This window comes from Anopheles funestus, chromosome 3RL (assembly GCF_943734845.2).
Source record: "Anopheles funestus chromosome 3RL, idAnoFuneDA-416_04, whole genome shotgun sequence".
NCBI classification, from domain to species: domain Eukaryota; kingdom Metazoa; phylum Arthropoda; class Insecta; order Diptera; family Culicidae; genus Anopheles; species Anopheles funestus.
Window position 1 is genome coordinate 30,259,908 of NC_064599.1, and position 20,206 is coordinate 30,280,113.

The 20,206-nt window shown below is 42.3% G+C and overlaps 1 protein-coding gene across 2 annotated transcripts in view; it reads right to left on the reverse strand.

The window, feature by feature from the left end:
- Nucleotides 1–20,094, reverse strand: part of LOC125767863 (uncharacterized) — a 267,326-nt gene extending 247,232 nt beyond the window's left edge. Inside the window, exon 1 of one of the 2 annotated variants that reach the window (XM_049434793.1) lies at nt 19,756–20,094. In XM_049434793.1, coding sequence (XP_049290750.1) covers nt 19,756–19,896 — 141 coding nt within the window. In that variant the 5' untranslated portion in view covers nt 19,897–20,094. Of the gene's footprint in view, nt 1–15,213; nt 15,782–19,755 lie in introns of those variants that run through there. The other variant, XM_049434794.1, reaches the window with a different exon arrangement.
- Between the last annotated feature and the right edge of the window lie 112 nt (nt 20,095–20,206).

The following is a 20,206-nucleotide window of genomic DNA, read 5'->3' on the forward strand; positions in this document are numbered from 1 at the left end:
CAATTTCTTATTCAAAATGTTTTACCTGTTAAAATACAGAAATTTTGTAAAGAACAATCTTCCCTACCAACCATATTTTTCTCATCTTTCCAGTTCTACGCGATCATTCCCGATTTTTCACTTTCAATTCTATTCTCACGATTTCCACGTCGTGCAAAGAAGAAAATCGAAATCATCCTCCTCCCGTTCCCAATCTGATCGGAACGGGTTTTTAAGAAAACTTCATTTTCAATGCACATCATAACCTCTCTATGGTGTCAAAATGATAACGAACCGAATATACCGAATGGCAATGGGTGATCTCGAGAGATCGTCGATGCATTAAGGTTTCGCGCATTTGGCAACAATGGCCGTCGATTCATATTCCACATCTCGTCGCATTGACCACCAGCGTGCAAACTTAAAAAGGGCACATGAAAAGGGAAAACTCCCATCGGGGATAGAACTTTTACCAGCACCCTGGGTTCAATGGGAAGTTTTCTTTACTCCTGCAGATTTACTCTCGCTGTTGCTTCTCAGAGCGTTTCTTGGACGATCACATCAACAAAAACCACACGACGTATGCCACCGGTTGGGTGGCATATCGGGTGATATGAATCAGCTAAGGTATTCGTTCGTGTCCACGTTTTTGCACCGAGCAAGAAAATCACACACGCCAATCGAAAGGGAAATATTGGAGATCCCGCTGTTTTACAATGTTGTTGAAATTGTTTTTCTTTTATACTTATATCTTCATTTCTTCACTCTTATGACTAAGAATTGTTTATTCTACCAACTCGTAAATAAATTTCAGATTATTCTCTAAAACCCTACTTTTTATTTCACTAACTCACTTTATCTCCTCAAAGAATGTTCTCACTCACATTATCCTAAGTATGTTTCAATCACCATTTCTCAACAACACTACCGTACAGAAGCAAAACTCAACTGTTGCATATGTGCACACATCGCTGTTGGGGGGAAAAACTCTCCTTCTTTTTAATGAAAGTCTCACACGAAAGAAGGTAAACACATTGTTCGTCTGCTTGAGGCGCAGAAGGGGCTGTGCGGCCACATTTGACTCAGGATAAAAATAATCACACCCGACGACACCCAACCATCGATTGTGGGCCCTTCGTTGCGGTGCCTTACTCACACGCTCATCGCGTTGCTATTCGCGGCCAAAGGTTTCGCGCATAAATCTAGGCCATCTAATGATGAATGAACGACGCTGAGCGCTTTAGTGGGTATGCCGTAGTCGAATGATCTTTCACACACAAAAAACGGCAACCATCGGTGAAAACCGTATTGTCTCTCATCTGGCACATCAGGGTAAGGGCTTGGAACAGCGGGAAGTGGAATTTGCTACGGTTTGTTTGTTTGCCCTCGCTGCACTGAACCTTGCCTCGTGTTCCTCCACTGCTTACCAACCAATCATCTGGTGGCAAAAAGGTGGCATTCGTACTGTGCCGCTGAAAGTACATTAACGATACGCAGTGAGTTATGGCCAGTTCCGGCGGCCACAACTGTCGGGACACTCCGGGAGCTGCAAACGTTCCAGACCGAGTTAGCAAACGGCTCCCGGGGTACCGTATCAAAAGCCTTTCTTCTTTCCCTCCTTCTGGTCACCCTTCTCCCTTCAAAAAAGGCTCTCAATCGCAAATGAACATGTGTAAGATAGAGCAGTGGAGTAGTAGTTGGATAGTTCCAGTATCGTCGATTGCTATTGCCGAATGTCGGCGATATTAAAACTCTCCCCAAGCATGGACAGTGAAAAGCGACAGTTGCACCGGAAAATTGCACTGCAAAAAAAAATCCGACACATCTCCACAATCTTGCCACCGTTTGCGCTCTATCGCGCGAGTCGAGCGATAATAAATGATCGGGAGCTCATCGGACAGGCGGCGATCGTGAATTACCGTCGATAGGCGAAAGCCTTCCACGCTAGTAGGCAAGGGACATCGACCGTGTTGGCGATATGCCACGAAAAATACACTACATCCCTCCCCCCCCCCCCCTACCTCACCCTTTCCAACCCCCTGCTGAGCTCGTTGATGGGTGAGTGCATGGGGTGAAAATGCATCACGCTTAGCCGGGCTGCAACCGTGACGATGGCTCCCTCCGGTGGAAAGCGATAGTTTGTTCTACATTTTAATGACCCCATCGATAAAGGATGAGGGTCGGCCCGGCCGGGTGGACGAACGTAGCAGGATAACCTTCAAACCTACTTTTACGCACACGAATCCATTAGGATCTGTCAATGGGTTTTGCGATCATAAAGTTCGCCTGCAACCGGATCTATCGAAAGAAGTTGCAACGGTTTAGCAATGGTAACGCGGTTGAAGGTAGATCGGTGCAAAATATGTATCGAATAAAGTAAGGGATTTCCTTTCTCTTGGCCACAAATAAGTGCTGATATATTATTTTACACTTTCTGACGAGGGTTTTCAACGATAAATTTAAACGACTGATTATGCTTTAAATTTTAAAAAATGAAATATGAAATACGAAAAATGATGTATGATTTACCTTTTTATGTATTTTATCTATATCTTCTAATTAAAAAAAATCTAATTTTGTTTTATTCTTTTGTGCCGTTACGATTAAAAATAAATAAATAATCTTCATTTAACTGTTGCTGCTTTAAGGGCTTTCAAATTATTAATTGGTAATGTAATGTAGAACTCCGAAAATTTTTGCATTTAAATAAGAGAGGTAAACATTTTTTTACGGGTATTTTCATTGTAAATATGGGTTATTATTTTTGTTTACTCTTGTTCAACCACTGAACAGGAGTAGTGTTGTGCTCAAAGATTAAAAAATTATCAATTCACATGAATCTTTAGTGTGGAGGGGGAGTAATTAAAATCAAGAGTCGACTGTTAAAAGTGTCATAAATTCATGGATTCATAATTCCTCAAAGAAGTTGGGGCATGTGATAAACGGCGCCGGTCCACACGGCAGGACCGGGTTTAAATTCCATCCGGACCGTCCCCCGTAACATGGACTAACTATCCTGCTTCGTGGTAAAGTAAGTCTTGATACAATCAGGCCGTTCTAACCGAGCAAAAAAAATCCTCAAAGATTAGATAGGTACATACAATTCTTAAGAATGATTGTTTTATGCATTTACAGTCAAGGAAGACTACAACTAAAGAAGAAGAAAAAATAAGGCAAATTTAATAAATAATAAGCCAAGGCCAAGAATCGTCCATAAAAGAAAAAGATATCTACCAAGTATGAATTAGAACTTCTGGTTAAAAAAATCAAACCAGGTACACAAGTACTTGACTAATGTCATCAGTAGAACAATCCTTATTTCAGAAGCTTAAGCAAAAAATGCGTAAAATCATAATTACTTAAACATTAATTTAAAAACATGAGTTTGTTTTTTAACATTGTTTATAAAATACCTGTTCCGTTATACTTTTTTTATTTCCTTTCGTTTTATTCCTTATTTTTATGTCAAACAGGCAGAAAAATTATGGTTTATGAATAATGTGTATCTCTTTCAACCTTTTCCATCGGAACACACTGTTGAAGTCATCTATTTATTATGGCAACAAATAGCACAGAAGAAAGGAAAAAGTCACCTTCATTTGCGGATGTATTTGCGCACAAACAAAGCAAACATTAACCATTCATCACTTGACATACAATTCCAATGAAACAATATCCGCTCTGCGCACCTAATCAATGTGCACCATTCTAAAACGCATCGCGCTTTCACTTTCCACCCCAAAGAGTTAGAAGCTATTGTCCTGCCGATTGTTGCGAGCAATGCTTCTTCCGTCGGTCACCTTCCATCACAAGTTTCCTTCTCTTTTTTTTTTTGCAAAAATTTGCATTTTGTAGCGGATTCAATTCATGCAAAGGTGGATTGCACTACTGTGCGAAGGTTTTTTGTTGCTGTATTTCCCTGCCCTCGGGGCAGACTTCCAACAATGAAGAACGGCAGCACACCTAACAACGGCAATTCGTTAAGATCTGTCATATTGACAAACGAAGATACACGCACGACCAAGAATGCTTCCAAGTGCTGGTGCGGATCTGTCAGCGAACGCCGCCGACCCTTCAGCACCGCGGCCCCAAGACAAATGCGCAACCAACCACACGAACCGCACACTGGCATGTAACAGCTTGACATCTCATGTCCGCCTGTCGATGCTCGTTAGCATGTGTAAATGCCGTGCAGAGTGCCGTGCGTCGAAGATGTGCGAAACGCCACGGCACGTCACGTCGGTGCGCGAATCGACTGCCTCTCATCGGTAAATATGATGTTTGCGTTGACTTTGCCACGAGTTACACCGCGTTGACTACCGGGATTGGCACACTTACCATCACCGGCAAAGGTATATTGCATTCTTTCCCTACGCCATTTCGGAGCGATGGCAAGCAAAGAAGATCATCTGGATCATCCTATGTCCAGCACCTATGAACGACTGCATCTGGCAAACGTCTTAGGAGTGAATTTTTTCGGGACATTGGCACATACGTACACATACCTTCATGACGGCAAAATAGTGCGGAATAGATGCATAAAACGATGCATAACTGAATATCCGAGCAAAACCCCAAACCCCGAATGCATCACGCCACGGCAAAAGGGCAGGATGTTCCAGGAGAAAAACCAGGAAAATACCAAAAAAGCTCCTCATCTTGCACGGCGATGAAAAACGAAAATAAAAGCAACATTTCCCGCGCTTCGCTCCTTATTTTCGTCCGTCGTGATCGTGATCGATCGGTTACTCGAACGGCCCTGGATCGTTTGGAAAAGTTGCGAAACGTTACGCGATCCACTTTTGTTTTTTGTTTTCTTCAACGGGCCACCCCGTTCGATCCCGGGGTTGGATTTTTTTTTTGGATTCGAAATGGCATAATTTATTGACTTCGGCGCCTACCGACGTTATACCGCCGGATAAAGCACATGCCACAACGTGCGGGCGGGAAGATCAAATTGATTCTCAACCGTATGCCAACATCCAGGGTCTGGGCGATGCCAATTATAAGCCAGCGGCTCGCCTCCCTAAATGCCCTTTCGTCAACAATGTTGCATTCAAATCGAGGCGACGACGTGCCGATAATTGTCAAATCATATCCCACCCGGCAGCAACTCATAATGTATGCGCTATTGAGGGAGCATGTTCGGGGTGACAGAGATATAAATATAGGATTGAGCGTGGAATATTTTTTCATATGCTAAATAACAGCTTATGCTGCTTTGTCTGTATAAAATATAGAACACGCACGTTATGTTTTATTTTTAAATTATTGCTGTCTAAACCAGACTCCAATCGTGGCAAAGATATTAAAGATACAAAAAGAGGCTTCTGCAATGATTGTCATGTTATTTATCTAGATTTTAGAACAACTCTGTCTCGTTAACTATCAGTCGGAAAGACGGTTAGCAGGTACATCCCAAGAAGTTATTTAAAATGATCGTTGAAAGGAATTTCCACATTAATAAATGGTCCTTGATTTTCCACCAACAATCTCTTTCTCAACAGCAGTGCCATCTGTAGAGAAAGGTTGAATTAGCAGAATACAATTCAATTCTCTTTATGTTCAATGCTGTTTACCGTTTAATATTTACCTAACATAAGAAGTCATTTTTTTATTGTGCTTATCTACTAATCGTACATTTTCCTCATTATAAGTAATAAGAAATATAAGAGCTTGAAGTATATAACTGCTTTTGCTCCACAATACTCTATGGAAAAATCGAAAGAGAAAGCTCTCGTGAAGCTCGAGCTTAAAGCTTCAAGATGCGCTACTGTATTTCTCTCTTTCGTTTTCCATCATATCTCTTTCGCACAATGCAGGGTTTGCGAATTAGGTGAAATTTCTCTCAACGGAGCATGAATTTGTCAATAATTGATTTAAAAAAGTTTTTTTACGGATTCAAATTTTCAATCAAAATTTCTATAACCTGTTGGTTTCATAAAAATAATAATATCTTCCTTTTTTAATAATATTCAAAGCAGTATCAGAGAAGTGCGTGCCACAGCACTAGACGATTACACGAAAACAATAGCATAACATTCGTATTGTGAATTTAATTACAATCACGATCAAAATTTTAAGTATAGTTTTAGTTTTATACATTTATTTAATACACCTTAATATCTTCTTCTTGGCTTTAACGACTTTACAGGTCTCGCCGGCCATTTCTGGCTTACTAGACTTATTTTTACCACGTAGCCGGATAGTCAGTCCTTTCTACGGGAGACGGTCCGGATGGGATGTGAACTAGTGATGGGTTCTCGGAATCGCACCCACGGCTCCGAACCGCTTCCAAGCATAGCAACTCCGGCTCCGATTCCGGCTAGGTTAAAACCACGATTCCGCCCGGAGCCGTCCGGAGCCGTCGGAATCGTCCGGAGCCGTCCGGAACCGTCCGGAGCCGCCTAGTCGGCAGCCGGAGCCGTCGGAATCGTCGGAATCGTCGGAACCGTCCGGAGCCGTCCGGAACCGTCCGGAACCATCCGGAACCGTCCGGAGCCGCCTAGTCGGCAGCCGGAGCCGTCGGAATCGTCGGAACCGTCCGGAGCCGTCCGGAATCGTCCGGAGCCGTCCGGAACCGTCCGGAGCCGTTAGTTATTGCTAGCGCTTTTTTTTAAATTTTTTTAAATAAAGATTGCTTTATTTTTTTTATTTTTATCAGATTATATAAAATTTACTGATAATCTAGGTTATATCATAGCCAACTAGCGGCTCCGACGGCTCCGGACGGCTCCGACGATTCCGACGGCTCCGGCTGCCGACTAGGCGGCTCCGGACGGTTCCGGACGGCTCCGGACGATTCCGACGATTCCGACGATTCCGGACGGCTCCGACGATTCCGACGGCTCCGGCTGCCGACTAGGCGGCTCCGGACGGCTCCGGACGGTTCCGGACGATTCCGACGATTCCGGACGGCTCCGACGATTCCGACGGCTCCGGCTGCCGACTATTCCGAATTTGGAGTACTGCACCTACCTTCCGGAGCCGCTTCTAAAATTTATGGAGTCATTCGGAAGCGATTCCGTTTTTTTGTCGGATTTACCCATCACTAATGTGAACCCGGTCGAACCGTGTGAACCGGCACCGTTTATCACATGCACCACCCCTTAATATATGAAAATGTTTTTGTAAAGCAAACGTTCTAGACCAGCGAATAAATAGCAACATCCGATCTACTTTTTAAATTTTTTTTTTTTGTGAACCTATTGAATTGATTTGTTCCTTTTAATATTTTTTCTTCTTCGATTTCAATATCGATAAAGTTTAAAAAGGTAACTAAAATAGCAACATAATAAGACATAATAACACAGCTAACAACCAATTGAAAATATTAAAATGCAAAATAATAAACCGTATATTGAATCGGCGAGAAATATTCCAATTTTTTTTTCAAAGTACCAACCAACGTACGGTTAAACCATTGCTTTTTCTTCTGAAAACGAAAATAATTGTTTTTCCTCGAAAGGGAAAACTTCATAACTTTTTCTTTAACACCTCCTTTCACTACACGTGCCGATACCGTCATAATTTGCACGAACCATATTGATTTTATTGCTCATCATTAAGAAGCTCATCGTCGATTTGTTTGCGCCCGTTTTTCCACTTTTTTGCATGATTTACAGACACGCGATCATCCTGCGCACGCTGCACAACGAGAACATATGCGTTCCGCGAGCGGACGCAGTACCAATGTTGGCACCGTAATTAACAATAACTGTAGCAGTAAATCAGCGTTACAACGTCCACCTTTCCCTTTCGTTTGCAGGAAAAGGGTGTGAACTAGTGTTTTTGTTTTTCTCTTCTTTTCGGTGTCGGTCGGAACTAAGTGATGTTGGGCAGAAGTAAAAACACAAAAGCAACAAAAAAAACCGCCCACTGTAACCAGTGATGACTGATCGGAACAACGCTTAATTAGGTTCAAGAACGGCCACATGTTAGCACATTATGGATTAGGTGCGCATAGTACGGCAAGCTAATGCTCATTGCCCTGTCACCGATTGCGAACGGAGTTGCCCTATTGCCCTTGCGAACCGTTTCGCAAAAAACCCCGATTAACGGGTGCTCCAGTTAGATGCTTGTATCGTGCCAGATGATCAACAGCAGTAGCGCCAAAACAGTATGACTCACAGTAAACAACACTCGGTCTGGGAATGGTTGTTCCCATGCCCTTCCTTTAGGGAACAGGGCACATGGCAAGCAAGCCGACTCTGTTTACTATTCTCCACATTTGTGTGCACCAGGAAAGGGACATTCCCTTTTTTTATTAGTGTGTCCATGTAAAGCATCATATATTTGATGGCAACAGCAGCTAAAAAAAACGGTTCCATTTAAACAAATTCAGCCAGCAAAACGATGGAGCGTAGGCAAGATGAGAATAAATTGCATACGATTGCCTAACAGCAAGTAGTTCCCTTCTAGGCACCAGTTCTAAGAGGAACATATTCTTACAGAACAAATCTTACAGCGTTAAATCGCATGCACAATGAGCATTAGCGATGATGACAGTCAATCCGAAAGATGCTGAAAAATTACTTAGAAGTCATAGAAAGGTAGATTTCTACACTTCAGAGAATGATTCATAGAACTCGCTTTATTAGGGATAAAATAAACCTATTAAAACCACGTTAAATTTATTGCATTTAATACAATTCAATCCACCATGATGAGCTTTCGTGATGACTATTTCGTCTCCATGTCAACAACAAGGTCAGATATAACGACACCAACGCAGTAAAAATAAATATCCATAATTCATTGTCTTCCTACAGCAAAACAAACAAACAAAAGTATCTCCTTTGGATGCTTACGGGAGTTTTAAAGAAACAACTGGTTTTCGACTGATGCAGTATAAAAAATACTCATTAAATTTTATGTACAATAAAATTTTGGGAAAAAGTACACCTTTCTTCACACCCAACAAAAAAAACACACCCCTAAACGATAGAAGACAATCTGGCCGACAATTGACAATTATATGTCTAAAGAAGCTCAAACATAAAGCAAACAACTGTCGAAAGTATGACACAACCGGTTGTCTGTCCGGCCGTCTCTCGGCGAAGTTAATTGTATCGTAATCTACCACAAACAAAAACGAAACAAAAATGGAGGCACCATGCAAAATTGCATTCATTGACACGAGGGCTTAAATTCAGACGCCCAGAAAGTTCAAAACCGTTGCATTGCAAACTGCAAACAGGAGGGTAAGGCACATTCTTCTCGCTTCGGATGATACAATTTCGGTACAGTTACGATGTTACACTTGCAACGTTTTTCTTTAAATCCCTTAAACGTAAAGTACGAAACGTTCATAATTCACGTTATGAAGTACATGCACCAAAGGATGATGAAACGTTTAACTTACAGAAATTGCCTTATTACTACACATTGCCACAAAACAATGTTATTTGCTGAGGTTCGATATTGAACGTGGTACCAGACGTTGTTTAATGATACGTAGCTCAGTTTCAGCAAACCTTTTTGAACGGTAATCTTATCAAACATACAACTTTAAGTCGATTTTCTTTGGCTGCTTCATTAGACTAACAATTTTCACACTTAAATTCCAAGCTGCAGTTGTAAGTGAAAATGATTGATTTTGAATTTTTGGGGTTACCAACTTCACAATACTTTCACCGGTTTCAGGCAAACCGACAATCGGTGCGGATCGGTTACGGGTGCTATATTAATACACAATTAACATCAAACCCTAGATCACACCTTTACAATATTGTGCCATTTGATAAAATTGCCCTCAAATTGAACCTTAATGGGGGGGAGGGGTAAGCAATTAAGGGTAGTGCGAACAATATTTATATCATTGCGCGGGTCAGTCGTACCAATGGGAAAACATTCCAAGGGCAATGTTGCAATGAAAGGCTACTAATATTTTTACCCAGTAAAAATCATACAACATACATTTGTACGCCTGTTTTGGGGTTAAACTTGTTGGCGTTCGATACTTTGTTCGCGTTCGGGGGTGCAAGGAATGAAATGTTTCGCTTACGAAGCTATGCTAGGCACCATCAGCCCCGATCGCCGTTTATGTTCATTATCTTAATGAGTATGTTCGCGATTGATTTATGGGTAACGTTTTTCCCTAAACTTTGCATTTATTTCACGTGTCCAGTGACCATAAACGGGGACCGCCAGTTCGAACGGTTTTCCAGCACGGACGACACACTAAAAGGAACATAAAAATAAAACTTACTAAAATAGGGCTAGACCATTAGCAGAATGGCGAATGTATCCCCAAACCTTGAGGCGCAGGAAGACGGATCATAAATAAATATATATGGTACCGTTCTAAGAACTGAAACTATTCTAGATGCCATTAAGAAAAAAAACTTCATACTCTCCTAGGTTACGACATGTGTATCTACTGGGCACGCAAAATGGGTACGCATTTATACAACCGACCTCAAAACAACAACATACCCTCTAAAGGAAATCATCTACTCCTCGCCGATGGGAGACACAAACAACTTGGGAATGTTCTACCACCTCGACCCGTTGAGTCACACGGCAAAAGGAAGGAAGCATACCGGGAACCATCCAATTTTGCCAATGTTGGGTATGTATCTCACCTACATTTGAGGCATTCGCTACTCAAAACACCGCCAACTAAGAGCAGACGCGTAGTTATTCGCACACAATATTGCTCTCTTCCAAGAGTGGCTGATGGAATGAAGGAAGAAAATCAAAAGCAACAAACGAAAGGAGATTCTGCCTTAGCGGTGGTTTAACTCTGATCGCACCTCCCCCCTTCCGACACGAACAAAACGGTTGATGTGCGAAAATCGATCGATAGCTTCATTATCATAAATCGTGATGGGATCACTCGGCACGTTTGTGCATGATTTCTCTCGTTTATCGTTGGAAACTTTCCTTTTTTTCTGCAAACTTCTGCAATGAAGTTTTTCTTTTGCTGCTGTGGTGTTTCTGTGCTTAAGTGGCGTAAGAATGTTGGGTTCGGGGAAAACTTTAAATTTTGGAGTAATGGTGCTGGGAAAACGAATGAACGTTAGTACTGTAACAGAACGTAGCCGTAAGGGCAAAATAAATAAAAATTTGAATATTTTTCATAAACAAATTGAAATTATTTTTTTCTACTATAAATAGTAGTAAAATTTCTAACTATAATTTTTTTTAATGTTATTGGATTTTTTATCTCAATTGTTTATCATCCGACTGACAAAATTATTGATTCTTTCAAGCTATATCTGTTGCTAGCATTTCCTTAACTTCATTGTTGAATTAAAAAGCTTTTTTCTCAAAATTTATTGCACGTTAGTTTCCTATTTTTACTCTATTATTTATCATTTGTAGACCACGGTTTACCTTACCTGTGGGCTATCTATGAATTTAATTTCTCATAGCACACTGGCTAGCGAAGCAGTCTTATAGTTTTGTGTGTTGGCGTTAGATCTTAAACACCAACGGTCGTGGTTCGAAACCAATCTAGACAATTCTCAAAAAACTGAAATTGGTCTATTTGGTTGGTTCTCCATTTCGGTATTTCAGTGTTTCTTCTCTCTCTCTCTCTCTCTCTCTCTCTCTCTATCTTTCTCCCCCTTTCTCTAGATTTGTTCTAGTTATATATCCCATCTAGTCAAATGTTCTCAAAAAACAAAATTTATCAAAAAATGTGTTCTCCTGAATGGAATACTACAATCCGTTATGCAGTCCTTGGTGAGATCAGACAAACAATTTTATTTTAAATTAATTTAATCATAAAGACGGTAAAGACATGTGTCAAATAAGTCATTTTATGGCAACAAGGAGTCAGGCATAGTAGAAATAACAGTTCATAGTTCCACTGAGATTTGAACTCCCACAGACAGGGCGTGTCTTTTGAGTCGCGCTTATCGACTACACTATTTGTCCTGCCATCCGTTGAACACTTTGAATGGTGACGTGGTGGAAAAATTCGTAAGGTGTAACACTTGCACCGTTCCGGAAGTTAAAGGCGTGTACGTCTGGCAAATGATGAATGGTTTATTTCTAAACGTTTGCAAAAACATGATAGAAAACACGGTGTGTCCATTAAAACATACTTAAACAGGGTTACAGTCGGCTATTAAGTCTCGCCAAGCAGTATTCACAAAATTTTATCCAAAAAAAAGGGGTTTTAGTTTAGTTTTTGAAACTTTTGGTTCCATTTTTATTTTGTTTACCAATACAAAAAAATTGTACAACATGTAATGTAGCAACAACATATGATTCTTAACTCACATACAACACCCACACTTGTTACAAAAACAAAAAATCCAATATTGCTCCACATAAAACTAGCAAACACAACCATTACGGTTTTTTTTGCGGTGAGTTGCGTGAAAAGGCAACATAAAAACACATGCACATTTTCCTTTACCCCCTGGCAACTGTTTGCAAAAAGAAAGCACCATGAAACACGTACTCCACCCCATAACGAGTAGATTCTCCCCCCCGGGCCGGTCTAGAAGATATCCATCCGTAAGGATTGCACCGGACAACTGAGTCCAATTAGGGAGCCTTGCGGACTGTTCGACTGTGGCCGGCTTCTTCTCGGGAGTGGCCAACCCCGCTTTTACCACCAGCTCCAGCAAACATCGAACTCTGCCTTCCCTCCATCTCCATCTACTGCCCGATGATGGGACTGATGTGCACTAAAACTGAAAGAGTGGCAGCAAACATACGGCAAAACCCCCGTGTGGCAGGTTTTTTTTTTCTCTCGCTCCACCTCTACGGTTCAGTGAAATTCAAGACGATCGTATTTGGGTGTGGAGCATTTTCCGTTCTATTAAGTCTGTCCGTATAGTGCCGGCAAGCACAACTATTAGTGCTTCAGTGCGTCAGTGTCCGGTGAGGTTTGCTTTAGGAAGGGCAAAGAGCTCCGGATAGTCCTCACATTCTCACCACGCACCCATCTACATTGGACAATCATTTCTTTTCCCTCACAAGTACGGAAAATAGTTTTTCCTCTACATTGTACAGTTTTGTACTTGCACGCGAACGATAATCTGCATATTGATCGTGCAGCATTGAAATCCACCAGCCCAAGGCCAACGGTGACGAAATGGATGAGTTGTCGACCTGCAGTTCCAAAGGGGGTCTAATCGAATAATTTACCTTTTTATCCCTTTGCCACCATACACGTAACGTTTCGCTTTCATGCTACACCCTGAATGCCCTGCATTGCCATACGTCACTTCGTGCATTTGCTATTGCATAACGATTGCCCTGCCCTACACTATTGCTGGGCGGTGTTGCATGATCCACCGTATGCTCTTGAATTCTTTCCCATTTCCAGGGCTTGTTCTGGTTTTTTCCCCTCTGTTTTTTTGTGGTCTTCGTTCGTTCGCCTGTACTCTCATTGGCGTAATGGAAAAATGCTATAATATGCTAATTTAATCAAAATCAAGCGATTACACTGACCAAAACGGCATAGTGAACGAACTGTTTTGAGGTCACACCTTTATTATTAAGCAGGAAATGATTTTCTAAGTGAGTGTAAATAGTTGTCAACGGGGGATTGTTGGGAACGAAAATTTAATACTCTCACCAAATCGCTATAATATTTGTAATATTATAATAATATTGTAAACATTTTTTTATTACGTTTTATAACGCAATTTGTTTATTTTTGATTATAAAAAAATCTGCTATTAATTTTGTTCTTTTAGAGAAAAATTGATTTTGAACAAATGAAATCAAACCGTAATTTTGGTATCATTAAATTGTGATTTCGAGTTGAACATTAACGTTCAATTGGAATAGACATACACCCTGGGTGGTATTGAAAGTTCCACATCCGCACTTTCTAACTAGCATCATCAGTTTGTTGGGGGTCCTACAATGACAAAAATGATAAAATTTCTTCCACCACCAAAAAAAGCTCAGCCGAAATGAAATCGAAATCATAAACCAGCGCATCCCCCCATATATACGCTTACGCCCATTAGTGAACCGCGTGACGTTCAGTCATTAAATAGCCTTAAATTGAACGTTGCAGATGATTTCGGTTCCATTTTTGGGGACAGCCAACAAATAGCAAACCAAGCGCATTCGTCTAGTATGGGATGAAGCGATCATTTTGCCACCCCCCAAAAACATAACTCATCTCACGTAAGCAAGATCGCATCTTCACACTTCCGTACCAAGAAACTCGAGCTGCTTCAAGATCACGTGAGAAAGAACAGCAATTTATTGTTTACACAATATTTTCTCTTCCAAAAAAAATGTTTGCACTATGGTTAGAGGGTGAGTTTTTTAAATTAACTTTTTATTACGCTCGATCGGACGGGAAAGTGCACAAGTTTGTGTCCACCCCTATATGGGGAGGGGTGTTGGAATGTTTTGTGGTCTACTCTGACCGCTAGATCTCCATCGCGATGACTTCCTTTCCTTGCTAGAAGTGTACATAGACTGTACACGCACCGGGAGACCACCAAACGCGTAAGCATTTTTTTATGTTTTTGCCTCCTCAATAGATTTCCCTCACCTTCTCGCGCTGTCTCGTCCTCTTTGTTCTGCTTTCTTTCGCGGGACATTACCGTACCGCATCACGGAAATGAACGGTCGCCATTGGACTGGACCACAAAACTATTGGGGGGGATCCTCTCATGCGTGCCTGCATTACGGGGTGCCCACGGCCGTGAAATTGGATATTAGGTTATGGGTTTTCGGAAGCAAACTTCTGCCGTCGTATTAATTGCACTGCGCCCCTTTCCACTGTTAAGCCACCCAACAATTTTGTTTGGGGGGGTGGAAGAGAAAATATATGCCATAATTGTCGTCTGCGTTCGCTATTTAGGACTAACAGACGACTGATGGCGTACTGACCGGTGAAGCACGCTTGCAGATGGCTTTCGAAAATGAGACGAAATGGATCAATAAAACGAATGTGGAACGATGCAAAATGTGGCACAAAGATTTCCGGCATCCATTTATGGGAGATCGTTTAAGAATGTTCATAGTCCATAGCTTAGAAGAACAGACTCTGTTTTGACATCTTTATAGTTAAGGTTTTTTTTATTGCTACTTCCAAGTGCTCTAGGCCATTTTGTATGGTCTAAGTTTGCCTTGAGAATATACACCAAACCTCAATTATAACTGTCATTTCAAATTATCGATGCTATAAAACCGCCAACCGCCAAGATCTAAACATCTCTATGCAATGGATTAGTAGAAGAAGGTAAAACAAATACAATTGGGAAAACTCTGAAGCTTATAGTTATTAACACTCAAACTCACATCATCTTCCACCGATGGGTTCCTCTGAATGCCCAGACGAACCTTTGAATACTGCTTCAAAAGCACGCGCCAAACAACGTACGCCATCTTGAAGGGAGACTTCCTCCCTGTTACTCTTTCACTTACAATCAGCGTTTTAAGCAGCGTTGCATCCTTCTTTCAATCTTTCCAATTCCTTAACCTCGTTCCCTGTTGACCCAGACGCGATCACGATCATGGGAATCAAACGCCGCAGTTTCCCGCCCCGAGCTGGTCGGTGTGTGCTTTCCGTTTCACACGTGATCGAGAGCCCTTTGTGATTGTGTACTTCAACAACAATTCGAATTGCACTAATCGGCACCTCTTTCGACACTATCACTCCCATCGATGGAGCTTCTTTATTTATTATTTTTCTTTTTTTTTTGGATAACTACCGAAACTCACTTCGTTTCTCTTTCACCGATAATTTGCCCAATAACGCCACCACACAACACAACCATAATTACTGTGCGGCGGTTGAACGTGTTTGCTTTTCTTTCCAACTTTTCGCACTATTTTCCATTCACACTTGCTGCTCAACCCCGGGGGGGTTTTTCCAGCACAAAACTTTATTTTCTTTTTTCTTTTATTTCCACCATATACAAACACACAGGCACAAAAATGTATCAGTACGGTACACCTTTAGATACATAGAGCCACTCACACTCACTGGACAGCACGATTTTTTTTTTTTTGGGGTTTCGCTTCTCACTCACTGTTTGCTCACTTGTTTGAATTTCCAAACGGCTTAATGTGTGGCGATCGCCATTTGCTTCGATTTGCTTGGCCGCACTGCCGCACACTTATCATAACCTATATTTTCACTGCGGGCAATCATAATTATCGGATTGATGGATTAATTTTAGCACCTATCCGTGGTCGTCGTCGCCGTATTGTCGTCGTACCCAGCAAGTAATCGTACCAGCGAAACCATTTTCCTTTAAGGTGTGTTGTGTGGATGGATTTTTTTTTTGTTTTTTTTTTCCTTTTGCCACAATTGTAGTCAACCGGGGCACTGTATACACATCTGCATTGATTGACAAACACCATTCACACGCTTACCATTTCCCAATCACGGCACATCCGGTCTACAAACGATGATCACCATCCATCCAGCTTGTTCGAAGCGTTCTACTAAGGAGTAGAACAGTACACTAATGCAAACGTTACACCATCACCGGCGCACGATTGTCAATTCATTAGTGAGCACGTATAACGCACCGTGCACGCGTCACACTGTGCGCGATGGTAAATGGATACTAACCAACATAAGAAAAAAAACACAACCACACTCGAGGGAATGGAAAAAAACTAAAGATCGAAACCACCTCCACTACTTCCTGCTGTAATGGAAACATTAGCTACGGTCGTGCTGACCGTCGTTGTCACACGACGACTAATAGGTTGGATTAGTAAAATCCCGCAAGTGCGTCCAATATGTCGCCGGTGCACGGAACACAGTCATGACATCATCAAGCTACACTCCGTCAAACCACAAGCATAAAAAAATAGGCACAAAATACACAGCGATTCCGCGAACCGTGAAAACTCATCCGACACCTCGCGGTACGCACAAACTTCACGGTATTCTCCAAGCGACTAATTGATTTTGTGCCCACAGGATCCGCACATCTACAGCGCTGCCTGCGGGTGTAAAGCGAGAAGCCTTGTACGCTTCAGTGCACGCACACCTTCTTCGGGAACCGGTGCTAATGTAGGCGCTCTACCTTGGCTAGGTATTGGTTAGAGAAGGACGCACCGACATCCCAGCGCGCCTTCGCATTAGAAGTTGCGTTTCAATGTAGCTCAAAATTCTTTGCCTGCATACACACTCGCACACCGCGATTGACAATTTGCAAAACAAAAGGAAATGGTATAGAATGCGAAACAACAAAAAAACGACACTTGATCACAAAAAAAAAACAAATTGGTGTCACGGTATTTGCCGTTTGATCGTACTCGTTCGCACACACACGGGAGAAATAAAATTGATTAATCCATTCTTACGCTGCACCTTCCTCACTTACACGCACTAAGCAGTATGCGCGATCGGATGTTTTGTGTTTCACGCACGTGTTTGTCGCAACACTTCGTCGTGCGTACGAACGATCGATCACCTTTAGGCCGGGTTCGTTGTTTCCTTTTGTCGGGGCTTTGAGTGGTGAGTGTGCGCGCGCGCTCGCCGTGTTCCGAAGCCGTACCACCGTGTGGTCATCCGTGCCGTACATCAAATCGCTAACTGAATCAGCGTGCTGCGGCCATGTGGTAGAGTGCGCGCATCGCGGTACCGAACACGACGGCGCCACCCATTTTCGTTGTTTTCGTTTGCTGCCCGACCTGGTCGGATGGTTTTTCACAAAACACAGCAGCCGAACGATGAGCCGAACAGGGGAAACAATGAGAGAAAAAAAGAAGCAAATTCTGCCCCACGCCAAAGGTTTTCCTTCACCCTCCCCCGGTTTGGGGAGTTTTTGTTTTGATCGACGGATGCACCGGAGCCGGCTGGTTCGGCTGGTGGCTACTGTTTTTGGTACGGTTCGCGGTGAACAAAGTTGCTTTTAATGTTGTGGGGGGGGCTGCACCAGAAGATACCGGATGGGCGCGGGCAAATTGGAAGAATAATCGACGTCGACCACTAGCGGTATAGATGATAGACAGGGAGCGAAAAGCGTTGCTTTTAAAGGGGACTGTCTGGTTTGAAGAATAAATTCAATAATTTCATGATTTCATGTGGTTTATGCTATTTAACTAATATCGAGAAATAATAATTTACATAATTCTAACATATAAGATTTTGGGGCGGCCCGGTGGTGTATTTAATAAACGGCGCCGGCCCACACGGCAGGACTGGGGTTCAAATCTCATCCGGAACGTCTCCCCGTAGCATGGACTGACTATCCTGCTACGTGGTAAAATAAGTCTTGATACGGCCAGGCCGTTCTAACCGAGCAAAAAAAAAACATATAAGATTTTTTTTTATTCGAATTTTAAGTTGTTTTTTCATTTGTGTTCTATTACAATTTTCTCAAATTTTAGTCGATATAATATTCATCTTGTCATTAATGTTTCTTGTATAAATTTTATTTTTTAACATGTGTTTTTTTTTATTATCTATCGTTAAATCCATTTAGTATCATAAAGAATGGAAGAAACAAAATACATCTACCCCCGAGTGGCATCGGGTGCCACCCCGAGAACCGAACAAAAACCCCACACCGGAAACCATTTAACCGTCGTGCTAAACATCCCCCCCTCCCCCAATCCCACTCCACAATATGACCCCACGGCGGTCACGGTGAAGGACAGGCAATTATGGGAGCCGGTCTCGGCATTTTGCTAAAATATGCTAATCATGGGCAGAGGTTTTGTGGATTATAAAGTTCGTTGCCCCAACCGAGTACCGACGGCAGTAATGATTGTTTACATTCTTACACTATTCTTTTGCCCCAAACCCCGTTCAATAATTTCGTTGATGCTATTTTCCCTTACGATGGAAACCCTTTAAAGACTTTCACTAAACTATTCCTGTGCTTGGAAAGAAAACTTAGCTCCCTTCAGCTACCTAGCTTTATAAAGCTTAAATGTGTTACGATTTCAACACCAAAGCAGCATTACAAGCCGTCTAAAAAACAAAATCACTACCAAAATGGAAAGCTCCATGAGTGCTTACCGGTCGCGAATTCGATCACTAATTACGGTGCGGTTTTCGAGGAACAAAAAAGACTCACTCATGCCAAAACACCCTTCAAAAGTAGGGCAACGGGAAATGCATAACGTTCAATCGTAGAAGATTTTCTTCTCCTCGACCAAACGTTCACTTTCAATAAAATTGCTTGGAACTGTAGAAGAATCGATTCTTCGATCACTTTTCGAGATGTATGCCATTCACTGGAAGATTACAATCGCTAAAGATGATCAAATAAAAACAACATTGCAACGCTTATCGATCACATTCCAATGTTTTAATCGTCGCATTCCGCACGGTAATGCAGGGTTGGGAAGAAAGTTTAAAAACCCTCAGATTCTCCTTTCAAATTGCACCCTCGCGGCTTATTAATGTGTTAATCAATTGGCTTATTAATTCATTATTTTCCCTCCCCATCGACCACGCACCGTTTGCCCGGTGTGTGTGTGTGTGGTACAGGAGGGAGAGAGAGAGACACCCGTACAACCTAAACAACCGACGGGTGGACTATCGGTATATTCATAATCAACGCCACTTTTTCCAACCCAACACACGAACACAGCCAGTGCGGTTCGGAATCACCGCACAGCACGTATGGAAAATGGAAGCGTCAGCACACTACCAACCCTGGACAGTTCGATGATGGCGGACCATCGACTTGGCTTATGTTTTGCAATTGGATTTGGAAATTCACTTTCTAATGATGGCGTCGTCGACTTTCCATTTCCATCCATCGATCCATAAAAAAAAACGGATCCATTCGGATGGGGCTTTCGTAATACGCACGGGACTGGTTGGGTACGTTAGAACCTAAGCTGCAGATGCAGGAGCGTACTTACCCACTGGAGAACATGTTGCCAAACGTTATCGATCCATTCGGCGCCCTTCCGACAGTACCCGGTCATCCGTTCGATTGCGCTGCTACAACAGAGGTGACAGGTGTGCAGAAGGATCAAGAAGTGATCCATAAAGCCGGCCATCACGATCGTTCTAATACACTTTTAATCGTTTTGCGTACTCTTCTTTCACAATCACTTGGCGAATTTCCCTTGCGGATTGGATCGGTAACGAATAATTCTCTTGCTGACATCACTGATGCCGCCGTTTTGGAAAATGTACGTCCCGAATGGACACGACACCCGCGAACTACCAGCGAACGACTGAGAAGGCGTCCAAGCAAATCACCGCCGGGCAGCAATGACCGCAGACGTGTGCGCACACACAGCACCGAAGCATAACTATGCTTCCTCCCTCTCCCCCGGGGGCATATCCAGAACCACCCGCCCCAAA